The following is a 23279-nucleotide window of genomic DNA, read 5'->3' on the forward strand; positions in this document are numbered from 1 at the left end:
GTGCCTTTTTCTCCTATCCCCAGTGTTCCTTCTGCAGTCTTTTTGATTTGGGGCTCTTATATTCTTTGACTTAGGTTAAAAACTGCAGAGTCAAAGATGATTGCTTTCCATCATACCCCACATTCAATTCATCAGCAAATCCTGTTGACTCCACCTTTATACTATATCCAGAACCTGACGCATTTTACCACCTCTGCCAGTATAAATTTGGTAAAAAGCACCATCATCTTTCCTTTGGCAGTCATCTCCCATCTGGTTTCTTGGCATCGACTCTTGCTCCCACTATGGTCCTTTTTCAATGTAGCAGCCATTTAAAAAAATCTAAGTGCTCACGTTACTTTCTTTTTAAAAAATTAATCTCTATAGATATATAGTTTACATACTATATTAATCACCCATTTAATGTGTAATTCAATGGCTTTTCACATGTTTACAGACTTGTGCAAAAACCCTCACCAAAATCAACTTTAGGATATTTTCATCACTCCAAAGAAGAAACCCACACTCTTAGCTCTCATCCCTCAATCCCTTTATTCTCCCCAGTCTTAGGCAACCAGTAGTCTAGTTTCTGCCTCTGTGGATTTCCCTATTCTGGACGTTTTATGTAAATGGAAATACACAATTTGTGGTCCTTTGTAACTGGCTTCTTTCATTTAGTATTTAAGGTTTGTTCATGTTGTAGCATATATTTTTATTGCCAAATATATACATTGAATGGATATACACCACATTTTATTTATTATCAGTTGATGAATGTTTGGGTTGTTTCCCCTTTTTGGTTATTATGCATAACGCTGCTATGAACATTCATGTACAATTTTTTGTATGTTTTGTTGTATGTCACTGTTCCTCTAACACAATGTATTATCTATTGTGTCTCAAGCCACTCCAAAGCTTAGTACTTAAAACAATCACTATGAGTCTATGAGCAGTCTTACTTTGGCTAGACTGTGTTTTTATGACCAGCTGGTGGTTCTAGGTAGGCTGGCTGGTCTAGGATGGCCTTGAATGGCACTTGGTTCTGTCAGGCTAGCCCACGCATGTTCTCATAGCAAGGCGGGAGTGTAAGAGCAAACAAGTTCAGTTGTGCAGGAGGGCAAGAAGAAGCGTATATTTGCATTTTAAGCCTCTGCTTGGATCATGTTTGCTAATAACCTGTTGCCCTAAGTGAGTCACTTGGAGAAGCCAAGGGTCAGAGTGGAAAGGGGACTACAAAGTTATAACTCAGAAGGTATGTCTACAGGGAAACCATTAATTGGGGTCTTGAATGCAGTCAGCCTGTCTATCACACACACCAGTTTTGCTCCTACCTTAATACCTTTGCCTTTGTTTCCCCTCTGGTCTCCTTTTTCTATAGCTGCATGGTGAGCTTGCTCCCTCACTTTCTCAGGTCTCTGTTCATGTATCATCTTATCATTGAGACCTTCAAGTCTGAGCACTCTCCAAAATTAATAGCCACCTACCTCTCTCCTGTTTCCTGGCTCTATTTTTCTTTGTAACTTTTTATCACCATCTGACATATTATGTATTCTCTTTGTTTAGTGTTTGTCTTCCCTCAACTAGAATGTATGCTCTCTGAGGTCAGGGACTTGGTTTAATTGCACTGTATTCATTGCCTAGAACTCTGCCATATAGTAGGCAATTATTAAATATTTGTTGAATGAAGAAATGAATCTACATTGAACCACTTTTACTTAAATTCTAATTTTCTCGAAAGTTCTCACCTGCCTTATGTTGGAGACTGTGTAAACGGTCAGCTGTTCTTGGTTAGAATATCTAATGATGGAATATTTCTTCTGCTTCTTATAAACACATAGACTGTGTAGTATATGAGTAGTTTTGCCACTTATTAGCTGTCTGTCCTGGGCCAGTTTTTTTTTTTTCATCTCTATTTTCTCATCTGTAAATTAAGGATAACAATAGTTTCAAGCTCACTGAGGCGTTGGGAGGAGTTGAACAATTTAATATAAAGTGTGTAAACAGTGCCTTGTTCAACAATTACTGCATAATATTCCTGTCACCCACTTGTTATGTACATGGCACAGGGAAAATGGAACTGGAAGCTGGAGAGATCTTACATTGATGGAGAATTTGTGAGGTCTTTGAAAACTGACAGTATATTTTTTTGGAAGTGGAAAGCACAGCAGAAATAATAGCCAGGTGATATTTTTCCAGTGTGTGTATGGTTACATTGTATTCTTAAAACATTCACATACCACGAAGTGCTCTTCACAAAATATTATGTGTTGTTCCAGGGTTTACAAAAAAAATGCCTAAAACTAGTGAGCATTCGTTTTAACTCTTGTCTCACTTGGGAGTCTTCTAAGTACTATTCTAGATATATCAGAGACAGGGTAGTTCATTACTTAACACTGGATGCCTTGGGGCATGAGAACTTAATTCTCTCATGGAACCCCAGCTGAAAAAGAAAGAAAATATCTTGACTAAGGTGGCTCCTACTTCTCTGACCTCAGTTGAACCCTCTTGAATATGATTTAATAAGTCTGCTCTGAGCTTACCCAGAGTATAGAGTTTTTATATTTTCGTGCAGCCAGCACCTATAAAATAACTGCTTCTTGCCAGTATACTTAAGTGCTAGGAATAAAACAGTGATCGATGTGTTACAGATCTCAACTTTACTGAACTTACAGCCCTAATAGGCCATTATGGCCCCAGTTATTTACTTGTGACAGTGTTTTTCCACAAATGTTTGTGACAGTGATTTTAGAATTGTAGGATGTGGTGCTCAGAAGTGTTTCCCATGGTTTTGGAAAACAGAGAGTGACTTGGGATAGGAGGTTACAATGGAAGAAAATTATGACCTGGGGGTTGTACCAAAATTAATAGCAGGAAACATGATAATGTTGTTAAGATGTGTAAAAATATTTGCACCTGAAAGTCCTGAATCTGTACTGCATCTGTTTCACATGATATAAATCTGCATTTTCATCCAGTTTTATTCCTACTCCAAATACAGTTCTGTTTAATTCAGTTATATGTATGTGGCAAAAATTTGACCTGTTTACTGAAGACCCTTTTGAATAGTAGTGGTGAGTAGTTGTTGAATTTTTTAAAGTTACGTAAATTTAGTGGACAATTTTATGGACAGTTTAAAATGGTTCATTTATGGTGCTGTTTTCTTTTGTGTTTTGTCGGGATCCTTGAAACGTTAGGATTTACTTGCTCTTAATGACAAAGGAAATATTTTGATCCTCTTATTCCATTTCAGATAATTTTAGATTAATTTCCAAGTTTAACTCAAAGTCAGGATATATTCTGTTACTGATTTCTTGAATACCACTTTCCTATTTTTATTTATTACTGTCTACTGGCCAAAGTAATTGTGGAACTACGATCAACAAACTCTTAAATCCTCAGCCTCTTTCTTAACCTGAAAGGTTCCAGACACCTGTCTGGCCCTTGATTATAGCCGTTCTTCAGCCTTCTCAAGTAAAACTGTTTCTTCACAACTCACAGACTTCAGGACTAAGATATTAGTAAGGAATGACTATAAGAATTAATAATATCCTTGGGGAGGGGGTGGGAGGAATTGGGAGATTGGGATTGACACATATACACTATTGATACTATGTATAAAATAGATAAGTAATGAGAACTTACTGTATAGCACAGGGAACTCTGCATAATGCACTGTGGTGACCTAAATGGGAAGGAAATCCAAAAAAGGGGATGTATGTATATGTATAGCTGATTCATTTTGCTGTACAGTAGAAACTAACACAACAATGTAAAGCAACTATAGCCCAATAAAAATTAATTTAAAAAAAGAATAATATCCTTGACTCTCTAGTCCGCCTCCCCTTTTATGGGCGGAATAAATATTGATACCAGCTGCCCAGCGTCTCTCTGCCTGCACTCAGGCAGTTGAATGTCCTGCTCTAAGTTTATGCCATGAAACTCAGCAGGGCTTCAGCAGTGTCTGGCAGTGCTGCTCCTTCTTCACTTTCCCTGTTAAGGCTGCATTTTCACTCATGGCAAACCTCTCACAGCCCCCATTCTCATCTGTGGACTTCACCTCAAACTTTATTGAGAAATTGGATGCAGCTGTCATCATCTTTGCATCACCATATCTGCAGACCTATCTGCATTGGTCTTCATGTTCTCAATCTTCCTTTCTCTTGTTATCAGAGACATTCCATGACAGTCTAGTCTAATTCCTCTTCTTGTGACTCAGGTTCCATCTCTTCTTACTGTCTCTAGGGCTTCCTTCCTGCAGTTAGCTTCTCTTTTCCACATCATGAATTTCTCTCTATTGGATTTTCCCTTCAGCCTACAAACATACTCTGTTATCTGCCAGCCCTGATACATATGCAAATATATGTAAATATGATGATCAAAGATGTACAGTTATATAGATTTCATCCTTCTTAGTGTCTTCTATCAACTATTTCTTGTTCCTATTCTTATCCAATAAATTATCTTCATTGAATAGTTTTTCTCCTACCTCAGTGTCTGTTTCTTCTCAACCATTTTTGTGGACTCTATTCTTTACCAATCCTCTAAATATTGTTGGGCTCTAAGGTTGAGTCTTCTTTGCCTACACTCCCTTGGAAATTTGCTTATTAAAGTACTGTGACACCCAAATGTATCTCCTGCCTCATATTTCTTCCTGAGTGCTAAAATGCATAGCTAGCTGCCTCCTTGATCATTTAATTATCCTCTCTTGTGGGTGATATAATACTTGATTTCTTCTCCTCGAGATTCCCCACTTCAGTAAATGGCATCACCGTCCACCCTGTTACTTAGTCAAAATCTTGGGGTGAGCCTTGATTCTTATTTCTCTCTCTCACCCTTCTCCCATGTCTAGTTTATTAGTGAGTTTCATTTTCCTACCTCTAAAATATATACCAGATTCACCAGTTTTTCTCCATCTCCACTGCTTCCACTTTAGTCCAAGCAATCGTCTCTTGCTTAGCCTACAACCGTAGTCTCACTGGTCTTCTCTGCATCCATTCTTGCCCTTCCTATAATCTCTTCTCCACTAAAGTGATATTTGAGGCACTATAATGTATACTGCTTTGGATTTACATTGTCTAGAATTAAATTCTGACTTCATTGTTTACCAGCTTTGTGGCTTTGAGCAAAATACTTAACACCTCTGTGCCACAATATTCTCATCTATAAAATGGGATAATAATTGTCAATAATAATAAAATATCAATCAGGTTGTATCTCACACACACACACACACACACACACACACACACACCCCTCCACTTTTGAAACTTCGAATTCTCATATCTTAGAATAAAATCAAAGCTACTCACCATGGCTTTCAGGATGCTTCATAACCTGGCCCTTTGCCTAATTGTTCTGACCGCTTTTTGTTATCATTCTTGCTATCTTTAACTCTCTACTTTGAAACATGACTTTTTATGGAATATCTTTTTTTTTTTGGTGGGGGAGCAACTTAGGTTTTTGTTTTGTGTTTGTTTTGTTGTATGTAAAGATAGTGCCAAATTTTTAAAAATCAGTTGATGTTTTTTCACCTGGTGAATCATTTATCTTTATAAATAGACCTACTATGTTTTCTAGTTTTGTGGGAGACTGGTAAAATTCCTAGAAGTGGAACTGCTAAGTCAAAAGGTAGGAGTGTTTTCAGAACTATAAGTCCTGTTGAGGTAAATTTTTGAGACCTTATGTGACCAAAAAGTTTCATTTACCCTCATGCTTGATTGGTAGTTTCCTGGAGGGTAAAATTCTAGGTTCAAATCGTTTTTATTCAGGGCAATGAAAACATTACTCCATTGTCTTTTCTGTTCAAAGCTTTATTGAGATATAATTCACATATCATAGAATGCACCCATTTAAAGAGTACACTTCAGTAGTTTTTAATATATTCCCAGAGTTGTGCAATCGTTATCACAATCCATTGTAGAACATTTTTACCACCCCAAAGAGAATCCCCCAGATAGCATTCATTCCCCATTCCCACTCACCCCCCAGCCTTAGGCAATAAGTTAATCCATTTTCTGTTTCCATTCTCTTTTCATGTTGCTGATGAAAAGTCTGATATCAATTCTAGTTATTCAGTAGGAAACATTTAGGGTTTTCTTCTCAGCTTTGAGTTTCTGAAGTTTATTCATGGAAACTAGGATTTATTCAGACATGTTTTTTTTACTCATCTATCTTAGCCCTCACTGAGCATTTTCAGTCAGAATACTGATGTTTTTCCTTAGGTCAAAATATTTTAAAATTTTTATTTCTTCTGTTTTCATCATTTAGAGTTTTTATTAAATGAATTTTGAACTTCCCAGATATGTTCTTAATATCCCAACTATTTACTTGTGTTATGCACCTCTGTTTTTTCCTTTGTTTTGCTTTGCTTTACTTTCTGGGAAGTTTCTTTAACTTTATATTGCAAATCACTGCCATGGTCTTTACCAATGCTCATTCTGTTATTTACCCCTTCTAAATTTTTTTCCCAATAATAATATTTCCATTTTCTCCTTACCCAGTCATTCTGTTTGTTCATCATGATCTTTCTCTTTCTTCCTGTTGGATTTTCAGTGTCTTCTTTTTTTTTTAATTGAGATATAATTGACATATAACATTATATTAGTTTCAGGTAATGATTTGATATTTGTGTATATTGAGAAATGATCACCACAATAAGTTAGTTAACATCCATTGCCACACAGAATTTTTTTTACCCCTTAGGATGAGAACTTTTAAGATCTACTCTCTTAGCAACTTTCAAATATACAGTACAGTATTATTAACTATAGTCACCATGCTGTACATGTCTTGTGAATCTTTTTTTTTTTTTTTAAATTATTTATTTATGGCTGTGTTGGGTCTTCGTTTCTGTGCGAGGGCTTTCTCTAGTCGTGGCAAGCAGGGGGCCACTCTTCATCGCGGTGCGCGGGCCTCTCACTATCGCGGCCTCTCTTGTTGCGGAGCACAGGCTCCAGACGCGCAGGCTCAGTAATTGTGGCTCACGGGCCCAGCTGCTCCGCGGCATGTGGGATCTTCCCAGACCAGGGCTCGAACCCGTGTCCCCTGCATTGGCAGGCAGATTCTCAACCACTGCGCCACCAAGGAAGCCCTCTTGTGAATCTTGACTGTCTATTCATACTTATGAATAAAAGACTGAGTTAATTACAGTAGAGAACTGTAGTTATACAGATCTAGACTTCTTTTCTAAATGGGAAGTCTGATCGTGGGTTTTTCCATAAGTCTTTTGTGTTCATTGGTTGGTTTCTTTTAGGGCACAGGGATTGGAGTAGGCAGGTTTAGGGCTGCCCCAGTTACAAAAGTAAGGACAAGTTTAGTGTGGAAGGCGCTAACCAACTCACCAGGTCAATTTATTTATTTCCTTCCTTCTTTCCTTCCTTCCTTCCTTCCCTTTTCAGGCATATAGAAAATTGTAGAGAATAATATGACCATCCATGTATCCATTACCCAACTGTGTTGAATCATGTCTTTTTTCATATTTCCTTCAGATTTTTTAAATATATAAGAAAATTATAGAAAAAATAATCAAAGAGATCATATAGATAATCAAAGATTACCTTTGAATCTATTCCCTGCCCTCTCTCTTTTCAGAGGTAACCATTATCCTGAATTTAGTGTTTATCGTACCCATGCATGTTTCTATATTTTTGCTGTGGGTATATATCCATAAACAATGTCGGTTCCATGTTTAAAGCTTGTACATACCCTGGAATTTGCTTTTTTCACTCAGTATTGTGTTTTTGAGATGTGTTCATGTTGATATATTTAGCTTTAGTTCTTCATTTTGACTTCTATCTAGTATTCCATTTCACAAATATATTGGAGTTTGCCCTTTTTTCTCTTGGGGAATATTTGACTTGGTTCCAATATTTTGCTATTATAAACATTATTGCAATGACTATGTCTTGTGCCTATGTTAATATGTAATAGCTAGATGATAGCTTAATGCCCATCTTCAACTTTACTAGATATTGCCAGTTTATTCTCAGACATTTACATTATACCTGCCTGTAGAATAGAAGAGCATCTATTGCTGTACATGGTTGGTGCTGAATTTTTTGCCAGTCCCATGAGTGTGAAATGGTTTCTCATTTTAATTTTCATTTCTTTGATTACTAATGAGGTCATTTATTTTATCATGTATTTATTGGATATTCTGAATTCTCTTCAGTGAACTCTTATTCATAAACCCTTTGCTCTGTTTTCTTTTGGATTATTTGACCTTTTCTAAAGAGACAACCAGTTACCCCAGCATTATTTATTATACACTCAATTTTGTTCCCCACTAAATTATAATGCCAACACAAACCATATGCCATGTATATAAATACCCGTGCCTACTCAGCCATAAAAAAGAATGAAATAATGCCATTTGCATCAACATGGATGGACCTAGAGATTATCATACTAAGTGAAGTAAGTCAGACAAAGACAAATATCATATGATATCACTTATATGTGGAATCTAAAAAAAAAATGATACAAATGAACTTATTTACAAAACAGAAATAGACTCACAGACATAGAAAACAAACTTAGAGTTACCAGAGGGAAGGGATAAATTAGGAATTTGAGATTAACAGATAAACACTGCTATATATAAAATAGATAAACAACAAGGACTTAATGTATAGCACAGGGAACTATATTCAATATCTTGTAATCACCTATAATGGAAAAGAATCTGAAAAAGAATGTGTGTGTGTGTATAAAACTGAATCACTTTGCTATATACCTGAAACAGTGTAAATCAATGGTACTTCAATTTTTTAAAAAATCCATGTTAAAAAAAAAATCCCTGTGCTTCTGAGTCCTTTATTCAGTCCATTTACTCTGTTTTTCTATTCCTACCATACTATTGCTTTATAAATCTTGCTGTCTGGTAGCACCTTTCTTACTTTCCTTATTATTAAAAGGCTATCATTTTACAGTGCTTCCATAAGAATTTTAGAGTTTGTCAAATTCCATGGGAAAAAAATCTCTTGGGAATTTCTTTATTGTACTGCACTGAATGAATTTGGGGAAAATTGAGATTGTTATGGCGTTGAGTCCTCACACACACACACACACACAATTTACATATTTGTCAAATGAAGAGGGGGCACACACACACACATATCATATAGTGTAAATGTGAAATAAAGTTTAGTGGAGAAAAGTAAGTACCAGAATACACACAATCCCCTGAGCTCTTTTATTTCCACATATTTGTGTTCTTAGGGTAGACATAACTAGAATTAGTTTACCATGGAAAGAGCTCCTAGGTAATAATTGGAGCTTTGATGTGGATGAAATGGCCTTATTAGAAAGGGAAAGTATCCTGAGCTCTGTAGCTGTCCTCAGCCTCTTCTTGCATTGAGTAAACTCAGGCTTTTGAGTCAGCTTCTTGATGTGCTATAATAAGAGGGGAGGCAATTAGCCTCCACAGTCATCTGAGTTTGTCTCTTATCAATATTCTTTTATGCACTTGTACATTATTTTGTTGTTTACACCACAAAGATCTTGCAGTCTTTTGTTAGATTTATTCCTGAATTCTTTACAGTTTTTGTTGCTGTTGTGAACGGCATCTTTTTTTAATTGGCTCTGGCTGATGCATTGGAACACTATGTAATATTTGTATCCTTGATCTTACATCCGCCAGTCCCAGTCTTGCTGAACTCTTACATTAGTCTTTATAGTTAATAGTTATGAGCCCTAACGGTTTATAGAGTCTCTTGGGTTTTTCTATAGATAGCGTGTTTTCTACAAATAAATTCTTATCTCTACCAGTCCAATTCTGAAGTCTCTTTTTGTATCTTATCTCCATGCCATTAACTGTAACGTCTTGTATATCACAGCAGTGATAACAGGCACCCTTATCTTATTCCTCACCTTTCACTGTGGTATTTTGCTGCAGGTTTCATATACTTTATTAAAAAATCCCTATTTCTAACATTCTAAGATTTTTAAAATAAATGTTGACTTTTTCAAAAATATATTCACATTTTGTTACTCATTTCTAATTTAGTTGCATCATGGTAAACGAATATGGTTTGTGTGATAGCAATTTTTGTATTTATGAAACTTGCTTTGTGGCTGATATATAGAAGTAAAAGGAAGAGTAACAAAACTTGATCAATTTCATAGAAGTCAGAAAAGCAAGAAAAAGTGGCATAAGCAGAAAGCACATAGTAAGATGATAGAAATAAATCAGCTACAAAAATATAAATGAACTAAATTCTCTGGTTAAAACACAGATGTGTTTAAAACAAAACAAGCTAACAAAAAGAAAATCTATCTATAATTCATTTATAGGAGACACACAATGATTGAAAGTCAAAGGGTGAGAAAGGACAGTACCAGACAAGTAGTGGTAAAATGCTGGTGTAGGTAGGTTAATATCAGACTTTAAGATAAAAAGCATTGTTGGGGAGAAAGAGGACCATTACTTAACATTAAAGGTAAAAGAAATTAAAAGTTTGGGTAAGAACTCAAACCTACAGAAAAGTTGAAATAATAGTACCATGAACACTTATATAAATACTATTTACACTACCTAGATTCAACAGTATGTTAACATTTTGCTCAATTTATAGCTCCTAAGGAAAAAAAAGAAATTATTTTACCTGGTCACAATATCATTATGTCTAAGAAGATTGACAGTTTCGTAATCTTATATCTAGTACATGTTCAAATTTGCACAGTTACCCCAAGAATATCATTTATAGCTGTTCTCCATCCCTGAACTAAGATCTTCTCTTTGTGCGTGCATTAAATCAGTTGCTGTCTTTTAGTAGTAGTTGTCTTTTAGTCTGAAGTGACCACCCACCATTTTGTTTCCCATGACATAATTTATTAAAGAAACCAGGACAGTTGTCATGGAATGACATGTTTGGATTTGTCTGATTTCATAGCTTTGCTTTTCAAAGGAAGGTAAATATCTTATAGAATGTCACATATTCCATATTTGATTATTTCATTGTGGTTCTTTTAGCATATTTTTCTTTATTCCTTATATTTCTTCTAAACTAGAAGCTAAGTATAAAGGTTTAGATTCTATTTAAATGTTTTGCACGTATGCTTCGTGGGTGATAAATAATGTGTTGTTTATGTTGCATCACATTAAGAGGCACGTGTCAAGTTGTCACACTGTTAATGATTCTAAGCCACATCTCTCCTTGTAAAGGTGTACGTTTCCCTTTGTCTTTAATCTGGGGGAAAATACTTTGGCACTATGCTAGTATCCTGTTCATCAACTTTTCACCTAATGGTTTTAGCATCCTGTCCTTTCCTGAATCAATTATTTTATATTAGCTGGCATTCTTTTGTAAAGAGGAGCTTCTTGGGACTTCCCTGGTGGCGCAGTGGTTAAGAATCCGCCTGCCAATGCAGGGGACACAAGTTCGAGCCCTGGTCAAGGAAGATCCTACATGCTGCGGAGCAGCTAAGCCCGTGCACCACAACTACTGAGGCTGTGCTCTAGAGCCCGCGAGCCACAACTACTGAGCCTGCATGCCACAACCACTGAAGCCCGCATGTCTAGAGCCCATGCTCCGCAACAAGAGAAGCCACTGCAATGAGAAGCCCGTGCACCACAACAAAGAATAGCCCCCACTTGCTGCAACTAGAGAAAAGCCCGCTCACAGCAACGAAGACCCAACACAGCCAAAAATCAGTCAGTTAATTAATTAATTTAAAAAACCCACACATACGCGCTATTTACTTATTTTAAAAAAAGAGCCTCTTACATCAAATAAGAATAACTATGATTTTTCCCCAAAAGGCAGGATAAATGCATAATTCTTTTCCATTAATATTTAATTTTCTAAAGATGTCACAGTTACCTAAAGTCTCCCATCAAACACTATTTTTATGGGCTAGTGAATTTTTATTTTTTAAATGTATGCAGTCTATTATAGTTAATTGTAGTCTTTACTCTTTTTGCTGAAAACCTCCCGACCAGTAGGAGTCCCTTCAGACTAGCTCCTGTGTTGTTTTCACATCTGCCCAACACAACAAGATGTTCCAGAACTCTTCTTGAATAATAGATGGACCTTAAAATGCTTTAGTGCTGGTCATTTCTCCCATTAGTTGTAGTCATTGTTTTAGTTGTTATTTTAGATAGTCTATGCTTATTTATATATACTGTCATGTTTCTAGTTTCTAGATTCCCCATTTGTATTAGTTTCCTATGGCTGCAATAGCAAATTGCCACAAACTTGGGTTACAACAGTACAAATTTATCCTCTTAGCAAGTCTGAAATAGGTTTCACTAGGCCAAAACTAAGGTGTCAGAAAGGCTGTGCTCTCTCTAGAGCAATTTCCTTGCCTTTTCCAGCTTCTAGCGTTGCATTCCTTGACTCATGACCCCTTCTTCCAACTTCAAGGCCAGCAGTGTAGCATCTTCAAATCTCTCTGGTAGGTCTCCTATTGCCTAATGCTCTGTAGTAAAATCTCCCTCCAGTTCCATTTTATAAGGATGTGATTACACTTAGGGCCCACCCAGATAATCCAGGATAATCTCCCTAACTCAAAATACTTAATTACATCTGCACAGTTCTTTTTGTCATATGAGGTACCATTTATAGGTTCTGGGTTTCAGGATGTATACATCTTGGGGGATGTTAATTAGCCTGCCATACTGTTCTTTTATATTATTCGGGGTTCAGTTTCCTTCTTCTAGGTTGTTAGCTATTTTCTTTTAGCACCTTGAAGTCAATTCATTATCCTCTGGCTTCTTTTACTGTTCTTAGGAGTATGACATCAGTCTAATTTATCTTTCTTTTCTTTCTGGTTGACTTTAAGAACTTTTATGCATTTTCACTTCAACCTGGATGGTTGTGGATTTAGTTTTATCTGTCATGGCCAGGACTCATTTTGCTACTCTTGAGTATTTTTGATTTCCAACTGTTTTGGAAAATTACAGCCATCTTCATTTCAAATATCTCTCCCATTTTCTGTTTACCTCTGCATTTACTAATTCTGTTCTTTATGTCTTTCATGTTTTCCTTTCATTTTTCTCTGCCTTTTGGCTAATTTTCTCTGAATCATCTTCTAGTTCTTTAATTCTCTTTTCAACTCTAATCTATTTACTTATACTGAGATTTTTTTTAATGACTATATGATTCAAAATTCAGTCTTTGTAGTTTCTTCATGCTTCCTTTTTATATGTATGTGTTGTCTTTAAGCTTTGAGATCTTCCAGAGTTATTTCAGTAGGAACTTGCTCTTATATTTTGGTCCACAGTTTATTAGCTTTGATTTTTTTGGTGAAGCTTGATTATATCTGTATTATTTTAGAGGAATTACTCAGAATTTTTTCCGGTGAATGACAGGTGTGCTAGTTTTCTTGCTTTCAGTACCATGATTCTTTTAAAAATTTTCTTGGAATTTTAGGACAAAGTCTCTTCTTTATTATTATTTATTATCTTTGGTAATAATCATTTATTTTTTGGCATCTATTAGACTAGTCCTGTAATTTTCTCCTTTGACCTAAAGTATTATGTTACTGGATTCCTAATGAATGACTATCCCCACATTAAAAAATACATATATAGTACTGAATTATGTTTAAGAGTTTGTCTTTCCTCACAGGTTGGATTATTTTGTGGCTTTATTTTTTTGTCTTATCTTTGTCAAGGTTTGACATCTAGATTTTGCTAGCTTCATAAACTGAATTTGGAAGATTTTCTTTTTTACATATACTATCACCTATTAATAATTGATAGTATATTTCCTTAAAGCTTTGATAGAAACCAATAATTTGGATCTGATACCTTCTTATTGGGAGGAGGGGAGTCAGTGGCTGTAGTTTTTTCTGCCTTTGCTACCCTTCAATTCCTCCCATAGCAGCTTGTCTGCATTATATTTTAACTTGGCTTTAAAAAAAAAATTCAGTCCTTTTTTGGAGAGTGAATTTTGCCATTTTTAAAGTTGCTAGAAATGATAAGCTGTTTACTAGTATTGCCTGGTTTTAATTGCTGTGTTCTACTGAAGAGATCAAAAAAGGATAGGAAATCTTCTAGTACCTTTCTTGAAGTTTTTTGTTTTTAATTCTTTCATTTCCCTTTTAGGTTGTTGTAACAGTTTTTCTTGTTTTTCCAAGAAGATATTTTAAGGCCAAAGCTCTGTGTCTACTGTTAACTTTACAGTATCTTATTCTACTTTTTAATATATCATCAAAGTATAAATATCATCAAAGTTTTTTTTCTTACTCTTTGGGGAAAATCTGAAAGAATTTCCTCTCCCAGACTCATCTTTTCTAATTACAATTAGGATTCTTTGTGATTTTTCTTCATTCTTTGGATATAAAGTTGCTTTTGTTTGGAAGTTAAGAAACCTGCCTTTCAGGCATTTGTGGTCAGGTCCTGCATTTTCTACCTCCAGCAAGAAAATTTAATTCTAATCATTTCTAATCAGCTCAGTCTCATTTCCCCCATGCTCTTTGCCCTCTCTAATTTTTTTTTCTTTTCCCTTTCTCCCATTCTTTGGGGGAATGGTTCTTTACCCTAACTGCACATGAGTTTTATCTGTGGAGCTTTAAAAAAAAAAAAAGAGGACTGTACTTAATTTCCTGGACTGGAAAGAATCGCTGAACTAGGATTAATTTTTCTCTCTTATCCTATTCTGAAGACAGCTTAAATCTTATCTCCAGCACTAATTGAATACGTGTTATGACAAAGACACACCAAGATAAGTGATGGGGGAATAAAAGATGAATAAAACATGTTTCTGATCTCAAAGTAGCTAATAGACATGAAAAACATAAGCAATTTTAGGATATCAACTTTTGACTATAAAGCAGTTCTGCCTGGGTGGTCAATGAACTCATCATAGAGGGAGTTTGTCATTTTCTGAGATGAAGAGACTGTAAGAAAAACAAGTTTTGAAGGGGCTCTGGGGGACAGATCAAAAGCTAACTTTTGAACATGTTAAGTTTGAGATGCTTATTAGTTATCTTAGTAGAGATATTCAGTAAGCAGTTGGACAAAAAGAGTCTGGAGTTGAGAGGATAGAGCTGGGTTTAAAAATTTGGGTTTCATCAATTCATATTTGGCATATAAAGCCACAAGATTAGGTAAGATCACTTGGGGAGTAAGTGTAGCTAGAGAAAAGAAGATATCTAATACTTGTTGGGGATATGAGAAATTAGCGAAGGAGTCATAAAGGAAAATATTGTAATATCTGACTATAGAAAAAATTAGAAACTTCTGTCATTTCTTCTCAAACTTTAATAAGGATCACTTTGTTAAAGTTCGGTGGGTCTGAAATGGGGCCTGACATTCTGCTACTCTAACAGACTTCCAGAAGATTATGCTGCTGGTAGTCTATGGACCATGCTTTGAGTAGCAAGACTTTCTATGACTACAGAGACATAAAGTAAAAAGGAAAGACTGAAACGTTTGTAGGAGAATAAGGATTAATACCCAGAATATCCAGAATAAAGAGTATCTATAAATGAACAAGAAAAAAATAGATGGGGAGAAAGAATACAGATAGGGAATTTTCCATAAAGAAATTAAAATGGTCAATAAACATGAAAAATGCTCAACTTACTAGGAAATACAAATTGGAACAACAAGATCATCTTTCCCCTTAAGATCAGGAAAAGTTTAAAAGTTTGAAAATATCCAGTGTTGGTGGGATTGTGGGGAAAAGGGTGGACTGATACCCTAGTAGGAGGGTATCTTGGTACCTTTTTCCTTTTGGAAGATCATTTGGCATATTAACTTTTTAGATGTGCATATCCTTCAATCCAGGAATCCTTTGCCTTAGTATCTAAAAGGAAAACTTGTACCTTTGCCCAGAAAGGCATTTCAGAGCTATTCACTGAATTGTTTGAAGTTGAGAAAAATGAAATAATCTAAATGTCCTCTAGTAAGGAATTATTAAATAAACCAAGGGTTCTGAAACCCTTTGCTCACTTATTCTCCCTTGTACATTTTTAAATTGTCTCACATTTTTGGGACTTCGCTGTTGGCTCAGTGGTTAAGAATCCGCCTGCCAATGCAGGGGACACGGGTTCGAGCCCTAGTCCGGGAAGATCCCACATACCGTGGAGCAACTAAGCCTGTGCACCACAACTACTGAACCTGTGCTCTAGAGCCCGCGAGCCACAACTACTGAGTCCACGTGCCACAACTACTGAAGCCCACGCACCAGAGCCCATGCTCCGCAACAAGAGAAGCCACCGCAATGAGAAGTCCATGCACCGCAATGAAGAGTAGCCCCTGCTCGCCACAACTAGAGAAAGCCCGCGTGCAGCAACAAATACCCAGTGCAGCCAAAAAATAAATAAATAAATGAATAAAAATTTTTTAGAAAATTGTCTCACGTTTTTTCATTATAACTTTAATAATTTAAAAGGCCATGATTTCTAGTATATGTTAAATACATTTTGGTTACACCTTAAAATTGCAGATTCAAATCATTCAGTTTATAGAGAGTATCTATCATATACCGTATGGTAATTTGCAAAGCAGATTCTCACACCACTCAGATAAATTGAACTCATTTATCATTAAGGAAAAAAAATCTGACTTCTTATTTATCTTAAAATAAACATGTAATATGTGCCTGTATTATGATTTCTGAATTCTAGACTTCTGAATTCTCAGCTGGCTGAGACTTCTGAATTCTCAGCTGGCTTGCTGGATAAATGGATGAGGCTTGGAGCCTTCCCAAGAATGTGTTTCATTAATAAAATAAGGTCTTGCTCTTAATTTTCCCCCTTTTTTCCAAGGGATTTTCCTTCTTCTTTTGTTTGTTAGGTGCTTTGAAGTTTATACAGCTCAGAACAGTGCACCTTAGTAGGATTTGAGATGGATAAGAACTTTGCCTTTCTCTTACAAAGTGGTAATTTTAAAAGGAGAGGAAGAAAGGAGAACTAATTCTAAAGCAGATCAATTAGGAAGAGTACAGATAGACATTGAGGATCTGGAAATTGATTCTCCTAAAATGATCCATGTCGACCTAACCTTAGGTTACCGTTGAAGTTTGAAGACCGTTGAAATAAGCAGTGTCATAACAATATTTTGAAATGAATGTTTTGTATCTATACTTACTTCAGCCATTTAAAAGGATGCTTATACAACCCTTTAAACGGAGTAAAATACATGTGTATTAACATGGAAAGAATTCTGAGGCATGTTGTTTGGTGAAAAAAGCAAGTGTTAAAAATATTTTAATATGTAATATTTATATTATATATAGTTGTATATTTTATATATGTATATATTTATGTTTTTTACTTGAGTGAAAAGGAGACATGGAATAATGTATATCAAACTGTAAACAGCACTTACCTTTTAGGCAGGGGGCCCAGCAATGTGGGGAAAGTGAAAAGAGATTTTCATTGCTTGTTCCTGAATACTCATGTATCACTTAAATCTTTTATAGTTGAGAATATATTGTGTTACTAGTGTAGGAAAAAATTTAAAGAAGTTTAATAATAAAAGGGAAAACCCACTATACTAAATGATCTCTAAGGTCTCTAAGCTTTAAATTTCAAGGAACACTGGCAGTTACTGCAATATTTTAATAGAAATGTTAAAATATTTCTAATTCATATTCTAAATGATTTGTATTCACATTCTTTCAAAATATTTTTTAGGTGTGGAATATCAAACAAATGATTAAGTTGACACAGGAGCATATAGAGGCCCTACTGGACAAATTTGGTGGGGAGCATAATCCACCATCAATATATCTGGAGGTAAGCTTTTGAGTATCATATATGTAGTAATTTTGAAAAGAAGAAAATGAACTTATAAAAAAGCATTTGTACTGGTAATATTGGTTATTTTAGGGAGTGGGATTAGAAGTAGATATGGGAAGAGAGAATTAGCTTTGTCTTTATTGTACTTTTTAATCTTGTTTCACTTGTTACAATAAATATGTAGTATTTTCTAATTTGGAAAATATCAAAACTAAAGGAGAAGGCGTATATAAGCTTCAAAATATCACCCTGGTTTAAAAAAAAAAAAATTAGTGAAAAAAGAGAGAGAGAAAACAGTCTTTTCTGGAGGTCAGCAAACTAGTTACCATATTAGAAAATGGGGAGAATTTTGTGAAATATCTTTTTCCCAGAACAAATCCCCACAAAATAGGTTTTTGCTTCCTTATGGGTAAAGTCTACAGTATTTAAATAGCTCAAAATTGCTTAGCCTTACTGTTTGATAGTGCCTTCAGGCTTTTGTATCAAGCCTTTAACGTCATTGTAAATTTATTGATTACTCATTGTTCTTAATCCTATGAGGTAGTAGTTACTGTTACAATCACAGATAGGCTTTCTTGGCATTAGTTTCCTATGTAAGTCACTCAGGTTCCACAGCTAGGAAGCTGTTATGGCATCTACACAGTCAGGCTCCACGGCCCACACTGCTTACCACTACACTATCCTGGCTGTCTCTCTAAAAGCTGGCTCCAACTGTAATCACTAGTCATACTGGGAGAGAACGCTAAATTACAAATGATCAGGTTACCATTTGCCTTCAAATGCCAGAGATTTTTAGGCATGGATTGACAGACTCCTAAACGAAAATTCTAATTTAGTAATCTAATTACTTTTAAAGGGTAAGTTAAATCTTCAGTATTTCAAGAGAAGGTAAGCTTGCATTTCTAAAATAAACTTGGAAGTTTGGAAGTAACTGCTAATAAACTGTTCTCTTCTTCATATGGCTTATCACAGAGCACACTGCCAGTTAGTATCGGTGCTAGGACTAGAATTCATACCTCTGAATATAGTTAGTGTACTTTCTAATATCCCATGCTGTCTGTTTTACTTGTATGTGTGAGGAGAACAAGCAAAGGAGTCATAAGGAGGCAAAGTCCTGGTGAAATAGTAATTCTTTGTTAATCAGAATTAGACAACTTAACCAGCAGTTTTTCTGCCAACCATTTTGTGTCAGGAAACTTTCCCCATCCTCAGATGTAATACATTTGCATCGATCACCATGTCTCACTGTTGCAGGGATTTACTACCCCTCCACACACATATGCTTCAGGCTTTTTACTATTTGAATTACATCTAACGAGGACGGTATACAGCAGACTATACCTCGTAGGTTATATCATTAGCATGTAGATTCTTACTCTCAGGGACTAACGTTACACAATTTCTCTGTAGAGGGCAGTATAATACAGTGGTTAAGATGAACCATGGAGTCACGCAGACCCTGTGTTTAAATTCTGGCTCTGCCTTAATTTATGCAGACAGGTTACCTAACCTCCTTATACCTCACCTCATTGGTAAAATGGGACTATATCACACATATGGTAATTTAAAGATTAAATTGAGTTTATAATTATGAGATAGCATAGTTCCTGACACATATTAAGTGCTCCGTAAATCTTTGATTCATTTGTTCAACAGATAATTTTTGAGTGCCTGCTAATATTTGTACTTGTCTAAGCTCAGGGGATATAACAAAAAACAACCACCCCACCCACCCCACCCCCCAGCCAAATCTCTGCCTTCAGATAGCTTGTATTTTAATCAGGGGAGTGGGTTACAGCAAATAAACATAGAAATAATAAAACATTGAACTTACCACCGTTTGATATACTGTGAAGAGGAGCCTGGCTGCAGATGACAGTATTCTTCCCTGAGGAAAGTTGACCAGGCCCAGGGAGAAGACTTGTGGGTATTGCTATTTGAAGGCCCTTAAGTGGGTAATCTACTGATTACCCACTGAGACCCACCATTCTCCTTTCTGTCTCTATGAATTTTACTACTCTAGAATGTCACGTAAGTGGAATTCCAACATATTTCCTGTAACTGGCTGATTTCATTTAGCATAATGTCTTCAAGCTTCATCCATGTTGAAGCATGTGTCAGAATTTTCTTCCAATTTAAGGCTGAATAATATTCCATTGTATGTATATATCACATTTTATTTATCCATTTATCTGTCGATGGCTGCCCTCACTGGTTGGTTGTTTCCACCTTTTGGTTACTGTGAATAATGCTGATTTTACTTCTTTTGGGGGTGTATACCCAGAAGTGGAATTACTGAATCATAAGACAGTTCTGTATTTAATTTTTTAAGGAATTGCCATTCTCTTTTCCATAAGCAACTACATTTTGCATTCCCACTAACAATCCTTTATATCCTTGCCTAGACTTATTTTCTGTGTGTGTGTGTGTGTGTGTGTGTGTGTGTGTGTTTAATAATAGGCATCCTAATGAGTGTGAAGTGGTATCTCATTGTGGAAATGCAAATCTCCAGCTTTGTTCTTCTTTTTCAAAATTGTTTTGGCTATTTGGGATCCCTTGAATTTCCTCATGAATTTCAGGATGGATTTTTCTATTTCTCCAAACACATTGCCATTTTGGTAGGGATTACATTGCATCTGTAGACTGCTTTGGGTAGTATTGACATCTTAAGAGTCCTTAACTCTTAAATATGAATGGACAGTTAAGAATAACCAGATAGGGACTTCCCTGGTGGCACAGTGGTTAAGAATCCGCCTGCCAATGCAGGGCACATAGGTTCGAGCCCTGGTCCAGGAAGATCCCACATGCCATGGAGCAACTAAGCCTGTGTGCCACAACAACTGAGCCTGCGCTCTAGAGCCTGTGAGCCACAACTACTGAGCCTGCATGCCTAGAGCCCGTGGTCTGCAATAAGACAAGCCACCTCAGTGAGAAGCCTGCGCACCGCAACCAAGAGTAGCCCCCGCTCGCCGCAACTAGAGAAAGCCCGCGCGCAGCAAGAAGACCCAACACAGCCAAAAATCAAATAATAAATAAATAATTTTTTAAAATGATAAATAAATAACCAGATATTTAAAGAAAGCTGTTAACAGGAAAGATAATGGCAGAAATGGTCAAAAGGAACTCAGAAACAGTGCAGAAAACAGAAGAAAATTTGAAAATAACTATAATTAACATCAAAGATAAGAGAAAATATAGTAATCTGTTCTTATTTCATGGTTGTACTAAAGAAGCAAAAGTAATAGAGAATAAGAAAGAGCTCTTGGGACTTCCCTGGTGGCGCAGTGGTTAAGAATCCGCCTGCCAATGCAGGGGACACGGGTTCTAGCCCTGGTCTGGGAAGATCCCACATGCCATGAAGCAACTAAGCCCATGCACCACAACTGCTGAGCCCACGTGCCACAACTACTGAGCCTGTGCTCTAGAACCCACGAGCCACAACTACTGAGCCCCGCGTGCCTAGAGCCTGTGCTCCACAACAAGAGAAGCCACCGCAATGAGAAGCCTGTGCACCACAACGAAGAGTAGCCCCCGCTCACCACAACTAGAGAAAGCCCGTGTGCAGCAGTGGAGACCCAACGCAGCCAACTTAATAAATAAAAATTAGTTAATTAAAAATAAAAAAAAAAAAGAAAGAGCTCTTGGAAGCTAAAATAGTAAATTAAAATGGCATAACAGAAAATTTAAATACATATGTGTGTGTATCTGCATGTGCATATAAACAGACAAACAAACAAATGCTATAAAGTTAAGGACATCTTCCAGAAAGTAGAAAAAAACAAAGATGGAAAATATTAAAGGAAAGATTGGAAAAATTAGAGAATAAGTCTAGGAGATCTATAAAAATTACAAATGTTTTTAATCTGCAAATAACAAATACCAATTTGTCCAAACATGTAGGGGTTTTAATTTCCGCTCCCATAACAAGAAACATGGAGGTAAATTATTCAAAGATTGTTCTACAGCTCAAGGTTGTCAGACACTGGGGTAGATTGCTGTAGTCCTTTTGGTTTTTCTGTCATAACTGCAGCACATCTGAGAATTGTACTCTAACACAACACGTCAAATAGGGAAGAAGAGATCACAGATGTTCTCTGGTGTACTGAGCCCTTTCAAGGAGGAAAACCTTCCCCCCCAAATTCCTTACAAGTCTTTACATTTCACCAACCAGAATGGGGTTACATACACCCCTAGACTAGTGACTGTGCTTACATTTCCTGAAATAAGAGGCTAAAAAGTAAAATTTTCCCAGTGTTCACAATTTGGCTTCCGATTAGTTTGTGCACTGGCAGGTAGAAGTTGTGCTATAGCATTTCGAAAGAAACCCCTTTGGTGTTTTCATAGAAAGATAAATCTTTACCTATCTCTCCATTTCTTCCTTGTAGCAGAACAGAATGAAATCACTTATATCACCATCAGAAATCCTCGTGACTTTCTTTTTTCTATGTACTAATTTATTTAAAAATGAGCTTTTAAGTTCTGGATTTTCTCCAACTGGCATATGAATAATAATTAACATTCTGTTGATTCCCTTGATGATAACTGCAGTGAAATGAACTATTGTACTCTAAAGAATTTCAGGTTTGTCTTTTCAGTCTTTGGTTCCAGTCTTTTCTTTTTACCATCATACAGAGGAAGAGAAGATGAGTTTCCCCTAAAAGTCATTTCCCAGAATTTCTTATTTTTCTCCCAATTCTTCTGTATCTACTCATCCAACAAATTATTTGAATGCCTTCTGTGTGTAAGATATAATGCTAGATGCTTTTCCAGTAGTAGATTCTTCTTTCTAGACCTGATATATTGGATTCCAGAGATGAAGAGATAAAGTTTCTGGAATAACCCTACATATCTAGTGTTAACACACTGAATCTAAGCTACCACCGAATTTATATGTATGCTGGAGTCCCCTGCAGGCAGACAGATGATGACAATAAAGCTCCTAACATTTATTGAGTGCTTGCTGTGCCAGGAACTGTTCTAAGCATACAGTAGGTCATTTAATCCTCAGCCTGCCCTGTGAGTTACATTTAATATTCTCATTTCCATTTTATAGATGAAGAAGCTCAGGCACAGAGGGTTTTAATAATAACATGACGAGGGTTACACAACTAGTAATGGGGTAGCCAAAGTTTGAAGCCAGACATACTGAATTCAGAACCTGTGTTCTTTTTCTTTTTTTTGTGAGTCTTCTATAACTGCTTACATTTTCCCCACGTGTATGTCTTCTTTTCTTTTTTTTTTTTCTTTTTTATCAGAGCCTGTGCTCTTAATTGCTATATCATTATTATGATGCTGACAGCCTTTCTGATCTGTAGTCTGTGTAGAACCCAGGATAATACAGAGACATTTATCAAAACAAATACTGCAATGAAAATAATACTGGGACTCCCATGGTGGTCCAGTGGTTAAGATTCTGTGCGTCTAGTACAAGGGGCACAGGTTCAATCCCTGGTCAGGGAAGTTCTGCATACCACTCAGTGTGGCCCTCCCCAAAAAAAATCTGCAAAGAAAATAATACAGGAAGCTAGGTGCTTCTTTTGGAATGCAGAACAGTTCATTAATTATTACACATGGGTAGTTTGAAAGATTTCATTGTATCTTGTAAG

General features: G+C 36.2%; 1 protein-coding gene across 4 annotated transcripts in view; it reads left to right on the plus strand.

Moving 5' to 3' along the window:
- Positions 1-23279, plus strand: part of BRAF (B-Raf proto-oncogene, serine/threonine kinase) — a 152888-nt gene that overhangs the window by 48249 nt on the left and 81360 nt on the right. For all 4 annotated transcript variants that reach the window (XM_057550501.1, XM_057550502.1, XM_057550503.1 and 1 more), the window contains exon 2: positions 17569-17670. In XM_057550501.1, the coding sequence (XP_057406484.1) occupies positions 17569-17670 (102 nt within the window). The remainder of the gene's footprint in view (positions 1-17568; positions 17671-23279) is intronic.

This window comes from Balaenoptera acutorostrata, chromosome 7 (assembly GCF_949987535.1).
Source record: "Balaenoptera acutorostrata chromosome 7, mBalAcu1.1, whole genome shotgun sequence".
Taxonomy (NCBI): domain Eukaryota; kingdom Metazoa; phylum Chordata; class Mammalia; order Artiodactyla; family Balaenopteridae; genus Balaenoptera; species Balaenoptera acutorostrata.